This window comes from Molossus molossus, unplaced genomic scaffold (genome assembly GCF_014108415.1).
Source record: "Molossus molossus isolate mMolMol1 unplaced genomic scaffold, mMolMol1.p scaffold_m16_p_16, whole genome shotgun sequence".
Lineage (NCBI taxonomy): Eukaryota > Metazoa > Chordata > Mammalia > Chiroptera > Molossidae > Molossus > Molossus molossus.
This window is the reverse complement of record NW_023425351.1, coordinates 46,494,959-46,504,802: the sequence shown is the minus strand read 5'-3', so window position 1 is coordinate 46,504,802 and position 9,844 is coordinate 46,494,959. Positions and strand designations below refer to the sequence as shown.

Below are 9,844 nucleotides of genomic sequence, written 5' to 3'. Positions count from 1 at the left end.
AGTCATTGAGCCACTGATCTGAAAATGTATACCACTTCTTGGGCCAGGACCACAATACATACCACAGAATACTCCATAATCTCTTATACGAAGAAAATTTTATTACTGAAAAGATCACGTAAAACAACATTTTTTGTATACAAAGTTGACAAATGTGGAACAGTTAGTATTTACAACATTTTCCATACAGTACATGATAATTTTCTTTAACAGAATGCTAAACAGAGAAAAAAACAAAAGCATCAGAAAACCTGTTCAAGGAATACTTTGTTGGAACCAAAATTAAGACAATTCTTTAGTATTTTAAAGTATGCTAGATCAAAGACATTTTATCAGGACTACATTTTTTACAGTTGATTGGCACTAATACTGCTAACACACTTTTTAATGTTCAGCAAAATCCTATTTAGCTGCAGAAGTGAATTCTACATAATATCTGAGGGGGAAAAAATGCACAAAGACAAAGAACTTGTAGGATTCTAAATGTTAAAAGACAAAAGTTAAAACAAAAGTGTAAGCAACTGTAAATGGTTATAATACAATCTTGGGTGGTCATGAAACATTAAAAAAAAGAAAATCAATTGCACTTGACTTAATTTATAAAAGAGTAAAATTTCATGGACTAACCCTTCAGGACAGTTTATTTTTAAAATGCAGAAAAATCAGCAAGCAACACAATAAAATCAACATGAGATACCCTTTGAAAAAGCACCTTATTTCAGCTGTGCAGCAGAGCTGTGAAATTCCTAAAATGATGAGACATAATTATTCACACACTGAAGATGATAAGGTGGAGGAAGTGGACTTTTTAGTTGAATTCCTATCATAACACCTTATGGTGTGCCCACTATTTTTTTATACTACAAAAGAATACTATTTTTCAATTTTCTTAGAAATTCAGTGTAAAAGCTACCAAAGTCATGTGAAAATAAGATACCAGGATAAAATAATAAAATATTTGAGTAGATTGTCCAGGACTTCTAAAAAAAGTTCAAATACATATAAACTTATTTTCAAATGTATAAAAAAAGAGATGAGGATAAGTTTTAAATACTTCAGCAAAGAAAAATCTCGATTTTATATCATAAAAGTGAAATAGCATTGTGCACCTTAAAATACTTTTAACAAGAGTAGAATCTTCATAAATAAAAAAAAAGGAAGATTCCTCTAACTCCCTCCTCCCACACAATTTTAAAAATATTATTAACCTGCACATTTCTGTTTTTCAGGTATATCGTTGTCATTAACCTCTCTGCGAAATGAATCATACTATTCTCAGCACCTCTTGTTTCCAGTGTAACAGCAGGCAATGTAGTTAAGTACAGAAGAAGAATGTAACAGTGGTTCTTACAAGACAGTGTACTGGTCACCTCAGTGTAACATAAATCCGCCTCTGAGTAACTGGATGACCTGGTTTTCAAGTATCTGAGTGACTGCCGGCGCCCTGCTCTTTTCCAACTCCCGAGGCCGAGTGGACGAGCAGTGATGTGGAGCCTTTCAGGCTGCTTGGCTCCGAAGGACTGGGGACCTGCAGGCTGTTGCTCTGCACCAGGCCAGTTTCAGTAGCATCGCTTTTTGGAGTCGCCCTAGGTGAAGAACAGAAGTTGACATACATATATACTGAGCACAACCGTGATGGCAGATGTCCTCAGAACTGCTATCCACTTTCATGAGTTTTATTTTCAACCAGCGTCCACTTTTATCATAGGATAATTAACTGAAATTGCTGATGTCTACTCTAACTCAAAATACAAATATTTTATTTTCAAATAATTTTTGATAACTTGGGAAACTCTCAAGCACCACCCATGCAGGGGCGGAGCATGGTGTCTCACGGAGAATACAATTTGTAAGACAGATACCTGCCCTCAGGTTAGCAAACGTTTTATTTATTTTTCCACCATGGATCAGACACTATGTAAGCAGTTGGGAATACAAAGATAAGGGCTCAGCTCTGCCTTTAAGGAGTTTACAAATCTGGTGGAGGATAAAAGCATGTACCTAATTATAACCCAGGTACGCAGAAGGTGTTAGAGGAACACAGAGAAGGTACATTTGCCCTAGTTTGGGAGGGTGAGGTAAGACAACCCTGAGAACTTTAAGTTTGGCTAATTTCATGTTTCCCTGTGTTTGGATCACCTATGACTATATGGACAAATCCATTAAAGATAAAGTCAATATCCTTTCATGTTCAGAAAATAAAACATAATCATCTCTGTCTAAACTGGCAAGCACCTTTTAGACACTGTCGTAATACAGTACTAATTAAAATTTAGCCTGAAGGTGGTGGCGGAGTAGGTGGAAGTTACATTCACCTCCTCCCAGGACCAAACTGGAATTACAACTAAAATATAGAACAATCAATCTTAATAAAACTTAGCCTATAATTCTGATAAATCTTAAACATTTACCTAAATATACATGCAGCTCCTAACAATTACCACAGAAATGAACATTACTGTTCTACTTTTGAACAACATACATGAAAGCTCTTCTCAAAGCTAAGAATTAAACTACAAAATAGTATATTTATAGGCTGAACTTCAAATTCTTAAACCCAAACTTCCTTGGATTAGGTGCACAAACATATCTCATAAAAAGCTTTCTTTCCAAACATGTTATGCTTTTTAAAAACATTTTTTTTCTTTATTGACTTTAGAGAAGAGGAGGGAGAGAGAGAGAGAAACATGGATGAGAGAGAACATTGATTGTGGCCGCCTCCTGCGTGCCCCCCACTGGGGATGGGGTCCACAACCTGGGCCTGTGCCCTGACCAGGAATCGAACCGGTGACCTCTTGGTGCATGGGACAATGCTCAACCACTGAGCCACCTTGGCCGGGCGAAACATGTTATGCTTTAATAAAAAAATGTATAATTCAGTACTTAGAACAGTCACAATTTAAGATAACAAAGTCAAAGCTCACCTCCCTTCACTCCGCACGCTTCCAGATACACTGCTCTTATCATTCACATTGCCTTCCCCGCCTTTCCTGCTGGCCGGTTCCCCACACAGTTTGGAGCTGGATACTGCTGGGGAGGCAGGTTCCCCACAGTCTTGTTCTCTTGATTTGGGGGTGCTCACCCCATCTTCTCTCACTTCCCTCACTGACACATCTGGAGAGGTTTGAATTTCTGTCAGAGTCCCTTGTCCTAAGTAATCGTGGTCAGTGATCGCTACCGCGGAAGTGCCATGGTTGGAGGTTCCGGTGCTGGTTCCCATGGACTTGGAAATGACCTTCAGCTTATGTGAGCTTGGTTTGTAGTGCTTCTTTTTGTGTTTAACTTTAGAATTGTGCTTCAGGAAAAACTCACATGACTCCTGTAGAACTCTTCGACTTTCACTGATCGGACTGTAAGAAAACAAGAAGATTTACTTATAAATGTTAAGTAAGTGTTATAGTAGAAACCATAAAGCGTATCACATAGCTGCGCTTAAAGCCCTTATTCAATAAAGTTAAAAATTATAAGATTTATATTATTTACAAAATCTGGGATCATAAATACTATGAGATACAAGTAGATTGCCATGCAGTGAGATCTTTTCTATATACACTGTTAGTTGCTTTTGTCAGCATAAAGAGTAGACTGGTAAGGAAAAAACAAGCAAAATCAAAGAATCAGGGCAAGGAAACGCAAACCAGCCTAACGTAGAGGACTGTGTGTACCATATGTAAGTCTATCAAATATTAAACTACAGTCAAATACTATTTGAAAACACCGCGATAGAGTGAAGCTGCGAAAGTCGAAGCAGAAGTGGGGAGGGACGACTGTGTATAAAGAGAGAATCCTACTTCGTGGAAATGCATTTATCGCGGTGGAGTCTGGGCCCGATTAACCGCGATAAACGAGGGCCGACTGTACACCAGACGAGAGAGGACACAGAATGTGATTAGTGTTCTTTGCTTAAATTCAATTGTTTTCCTTTTGACACTAACGTTAGCAAGTTATACTGAAGTTGGTGTGGGTATATAAACATGGGACATATAATAATAGCGCAAAAATTTTAAAGTCCAGTTAAATACAGTTCTAAAAATATCAAAAACTTATTTGTGAAAAAGTCTACAGTTCTGAAACTTTTACCACATAAAAGTTCATTAATCAAACCAACAGGGAATGGTTTAAAAAACTCTCTTGTACACTGTTGATAGTACATAGTATATAATGCACGTAAATAACTGAAGTGAACTATTCACTCATAAATGTAAATCTATATTGTTTTGAAATATTACTGAAGTTTGAATTTTTACCATCTTAGGCAAGGTAAATAAGTAAAATTTTAACACTGTGTGTAATAAAATTTAAAGGTAAATAATGATCATAATATATCACATTTGAATCATACTTTATAGATTTCCTTAGATATATTTGATCCCATTTAATCTTTTATCATTGATTTTAAAAAAGGATAAAATTATTTAAAGGGCTATACCCAAAATAATAAATCCAATGAAAGCAATAATAATATTGTATATGAGAAGCCATAGAAAAAAAATGCACATTTTATAAATCTTTCATTCATATTTCAATAGAATAGTATAGTATAATAGTCAAAGACTATTATAATGAATGCCAAAGCATCTTTCTCCATGAAGATTTCTAAACTTGAAACAACAGTTGATATAATAAAGCTCCAGTGCAATGATTTAAATAGTTTCTTGGTATTTGAGCTATTTATGTTTAAAACAACGTCAGATAATTCAATAGGTTCTTACTCTCTCTTGCGATTACGTTTAAAAAACCCAGCCCATTCTGTGCATGTCTTTTTGCTTCCAACCCAGAAGACGGCAGAGATGCCAACAATTAATGTCATCAGATATTTTATCATAAATAAAGCCAATTCAGGTCGAGTTTCTGTTTTTGCCTGTAAAAAATAGTGAATAATAAAAACTTCAGTGATACATTGTAAGTGGAGAGAAGTCTATATAGTCAACATAAAACTTGAACAAAAAATATAAATCTTCAGTTATTTTTATTATAAAATATTTGATACAACATATTATATAATGAATAGTGCTTTCAGTGTAATATATTCTTTACCTAAGTTCTGAACAAATAGCCTTATATGTGTGTCAAAATATATAGCCAGAAAGGGAAAAATACTTAAATATATTTAGAAAGGATGTCTTTCCTAATCTTGGCTTTATTTCCTGACCTTTTCCCCGCTAGAAGTATAATTGCCAAATATTTGTCTCTAAATATTTCTCTTTCTCCTTCACTTTAATCTACCACAAAACAAACAAACAACAAAAACGAGAAACACAATTAAATTCCTTATAACAACATACTATTTTAGAATCTTTACACATTGTGGGTGTTTATGTTATAAAAACTTGATTTGTTAGAACAAAATAAGTATAATTAAAGTGAAAACGTAAACTTTTCATAAAATTAATTCACACTTTTCAAGTTTAAACTTTCAAACATTATTGTTTAAATGTTACACAAGTATCAAAATACTATATACATTCTATATTATATTTTCACTTACTAATATTTCTTGGAGACCATTCTATATCGGTAGAAATAGAGCTCTTCATTTATTTTTAGAGGCTATTCCACTGTGTGGATGAACCATAATTTAATCAAGTACTCTTATTAATGGATATGTAGTTTTTTTCAACCTATCGCCATTGCAAATAATGTTGCAGAGACTATCTTTGCATGTATGCAATCATTCACATTTGTGAGCAGATTCACCAATAAATTCCCATAAGGGCAAGATCAAAGAGTATGTGCACTTTAAATGCTAGATACCGTCAAAAGCTTTCCACAGAAGGTTGAACTAATTAAGTAACAAAGTTGTATATTTTGCCAGTTTCACCAACACAATGGCTATAAAACCTTCAGATGTTTGCCAATAGGCATATAATTTTATTATAATTTTAATTTGCATTTCTTACAACATTTTGCACATGTTGAGAGGGTTCCTCTTCTATGAACTCTCTTCATATTCTCTTTTCATTTTTACATCAGATTGTTGTTTTTTTCTTATTAATCTATAGAAACTCTTTATAAATTAAGGAAATTAGCCCTTGAACTATGATGTGATGTGTGAATCACTTCCCCCAGTTGGTTTTCTGACTTTGATTATGGCGGGGTTTTTCTGTATGCAAAAAAAAATTTTTTTGACTTAGTCAAATTTAGCAGTATTTTCTTTTATAGTTCCTGAATTTTATATCATACTTTAAGTTTAGAATTGTCTCATTTTATCTTTCAATACTTTATAATTTCTTTATTTACTTGAAACAATTTTAAAAATCATAGATCTTAAACTTTTTTGGCAGTATCTAATGTTGTATTTTCCTCCTAGTTTGCCAAAAATACTGTGAAATACAGGAAACATTTAATACATTAGGATCACTTTAAGACATAGCTCCCTTTTTATATAGTAAAAACAGCCTACTGGCCCTGGCTAGTTGCTCAGTGGTTAGAGCATTGGCCTGCAGTCCAGAGAGACCTGGGTTTGGTTCCCGGTAAGGGCATGTGTATCAGTTGCAGTTTGTCCCCAGCCCTGCTTGGGGTTGTGTGGGAGGCAGCCACTTGATGTGTCCCTTTCACTTTGATGTTTCTCTCTCTCTCTCTCTCTTTCACTCTCTCTCACTTCCTCTCCCTCCCTCCCACTCTATCTAAACAAAAATGGAAAAATGTCCTCGGGTGAGGATAAAAAAAACAGCTTACTGATACCAGACCGTGGATAGTATATAAGGCATATTCCCACCCATCAGTATTTAAATAGGTTCCACTATGTTAAAATGTAGTAACTTTCTACAATATAAATTATTATGTAAAATAATTCAGCCCACACATTGCTTGATTTGATACGCTATGATGCTCATACTCATAATCAATATAACTTATATACCATATATAAATATTCACCAAAAAATGTATAAAATCTATTAAAACAAAATATTTTCCATTAAAAAACTTCAACTAAAATGCTTTTAGGATGGGGGGGAGAACTCATGGACATGGACAACAGTGTGGGATTATTGGGGGGGGTTGCCAAGACCCGTTCTTGTCTTTTCTTCATTACTATAAATCTGCCTTGCAATCTAATGTAAATTTTAAAATAATAGCTAAAGAAGGGCACTTTTCTATTGTAACAAACTAAAAAAACTTAAGACACTTATCCCAGTTTTAACTGAGGCACAGGGAAGCAATCCTATGTTTACTGGATTTTTCACCTGAAATCTTAATTTATATTCATAACTAATTCAAGTATATTTCCAGAAAACATTTTCTATGTTAAAATTAAATCATAAAACAATACAAATGATAGCTTTTACCTGATAAGGACATGGGATATGGTACTGCCGACAATGGTCGGAGACCCAAGTTATCTCCCAGGTAATTCTGTTCACTTGCTCATAGACGTAACATCCAAGAAGTGTCACTAATGGCACGAGATACAGGCCACTGAAGACTCCAATTCGAATCATAAATTTCTTTAGTTTCTCTTGGTTACGGCCATCATGTTGTATAACTTGTCGAACATGATTTAAGGAAATAATGCCAGCTAAAAGAAGAGACAGCCCGACAAACACACAAAGGCACAGTGGCAACAGTACAAAGTATCGGGAAGCATCCAGGTCATAAAGGCCGACAAAGCAAACTCCACTAATGTTGTCTCCCTCAACTTTGTTCATAGCAAGAAGCATAACAGTCAGAAAACCTGGTATTCCCCACGCAACAGCATGAAACCACACTGCTTTTTGTTCAATGGCTTCACAACTCCATTTTCTTCCTGCAGCTAAGAACCAAGTAATGGTAAGAATCACCCACCACACAGTGCCAGCCATTGTGAAAAAATACAAAAACATAAACAAAACAGTGCAAGCCTTATTTTGAGAGCCTAGAACAACTGTATCACCAACTTCCAGCTTCTCATCTGCTTTATTGCAGGCTGTGCTGTTGCCTAGCAAGAATCCTATAAAATACATAAGAGATACAATGCTATAACAGACAGAGTAATATATAATTGGTCTCTCTGGGTATCTGAATCTTTTAACATCAATTAAAAAAGTAAGGAATGTGAACAGAGTTGCACAAAGACAAAATATTGAAACTATTCCAATAAAACTTTTTGCAAACTCTAGCTCATCACTCTTAAAATACATGTTGGGGCATGGAGGTGCACAGTGGTCAAGTCCCAGGAACTTATAGCTTTGTGCCCCAGAGGTCTTGAGATGCCTTGGACACCAAATTCCAATGTCTCTTTGGACTTGTTCTGTTTTCTTCTGAGGACCAAGAAACTCTGTGTGTGGATCAAGAGTTACAGGAAAAGTCTCATCACAATACTTTAATCTGTAAAGATTATAAAAATTAAATATATAAAGTCAACTTTTTTATTGAGTCACTATTTTAATGCTATACTTTCCAACTATAAAATATTTCCTTATGCATTCAAAACTGATGGGAAGACACACAAACCCATATAGATTACAGTTCGAGTTGGACAGAAGCCTGGGGTGTGGCTCAGTCGCTGGGCATCAATCCACACACCAAAAGGTCGCCAGTTTTATTACCAGTCAGGGCACATGCCAAGGTTTCCTGCTTGATCCCCAGTAGGGGGCATGTAGGAGGCAGCTAATCCATGGTTCTCTTTCCCTCTCCCTTCCTCTCTCTCTAAAATAAATAAATAAATAGAGTTGGATAGTAAGTTTTGAAGTTGACTAAAAATTTGTGGTTGTTAATGGACCCCTAACACACTAACATATATATTTTTTTTTTTTTTTTTTTTTTTTTATCCTCACCCGAGGACATTTTTCGATATTTTGTTCAGATAGAGTGAGAGGGAGAGAGAGAGAGAGAAACATCGACGTGAAAGCGACACATCGAGTGGCTGCCACCCACACGACCCAACCAGGGCCGGGGACAAACTGCAACCAAGGTACGTGCCCTTAGCGGGAACCGAACCCGGGTCTCTCCGGACCGCAGGCCAACGCTCTAACCGCTGAGCCAAACCGGCCAGGGCTATTTAACATATATTAAAGTGAACATAAAATTCCCTTACTTGGAAAACAATCAATTAATACTTTTAAAATGTCTTCTCTCGAGACTAAATATTTAAGAAAAAATTGTTTTGCTTGTTACTCTTCAGGAAAAAAAAGTACTGGCTTGTCTGTTTATAAGCATATGAAATATTAAGCCTTGGGGAAATTAATTTTTATTATCTAATGCTCATAAGCAAAATAAATAAACCACATAAGTAAGGTGATGACTGAAATAAGATCCTTTCCTGGATTGGGAGGGTAAAGTTCAAGTGATTTCTAAGTTATTAAAGGTCAAGAAGATCTCCAAGAGTTAGGCTGAGGACCAGCTTAACTCACGTCACCATTCTGTTTTGGTTTGGCTGTTTGCCTCCCTTGTTTACAGGCATACCTGAATGATACACAGGAATATTTGTTTTGTGTAGAACTTTATCACTGAGTTGAATTCCTACCAGTATTATTCTGAAAGATCTATAAGGTTTAAAAGTGAGTGGGGGTTTTAACGAGAAATCATTTTAAATATGCTTAGGTAAGAATAGAAAATAACAAAATGGCCTGGCCAGTGTGGCTCAGTGGTTGAGCAACAACCCATGCACCAACCACCGGTTTGATTTCCAGTTAGGGCACATGCCCAGGTTGTGGGTCAAATCTCCAGTGGGGGGCATGCAGGAGGCGGCCAATTGATGTTTTCTCTCTGATGTTTCTATCTCTCCCTCTCTCTTCCTCTTTCTCTAAAATCAATAAAGAAAAAATTTTAAAAAATAAAATAAAATGTATGCCCATAAAACAAACACTCAGTATGTACCAGCCTTTTCAAAACTTAATATTATGTCAGTTTTGCTTTATATCTT

The 9,844-nt window shown here is 35.5% G+C and overlaps 1 protein-coding gene across 1 annotated transcript in view; it reads right to left on the bottom strand.

The window, feature by feature from the left end:
- Positions 1–249: 249 nt before the first annotated feature.
- The window catches only part of FZD6 (frizzled class receptor 6), a 33,513-nt gene continuing 23,918 nt past the window's right edge, over positions 250–9,844 (bottom strand). The window contains exons 4-7 of the mRNA XM_036264373.1: positions 7,290–8,307; positions 4,713–4,861; positions 2,925–3,350; positions 250–1,586 (exon numbers count right to left, since the gene is read on the bottom strand). Of these exons, the coding sequence (XP_036120266.1) occupies positions 1,418–1,586; positions 2,925–3,350; positions 4,713–4,861; positions 7,290–8,307 (1,762 nt within the window). The 3' untranslated portion in view covers positions 250–1,417. The remainder of the gene's footprint in view (positions 1,587–2,924; positions 3,351–4,712; positions 4,862–7,289; positions 8,308–9,844) is intronic.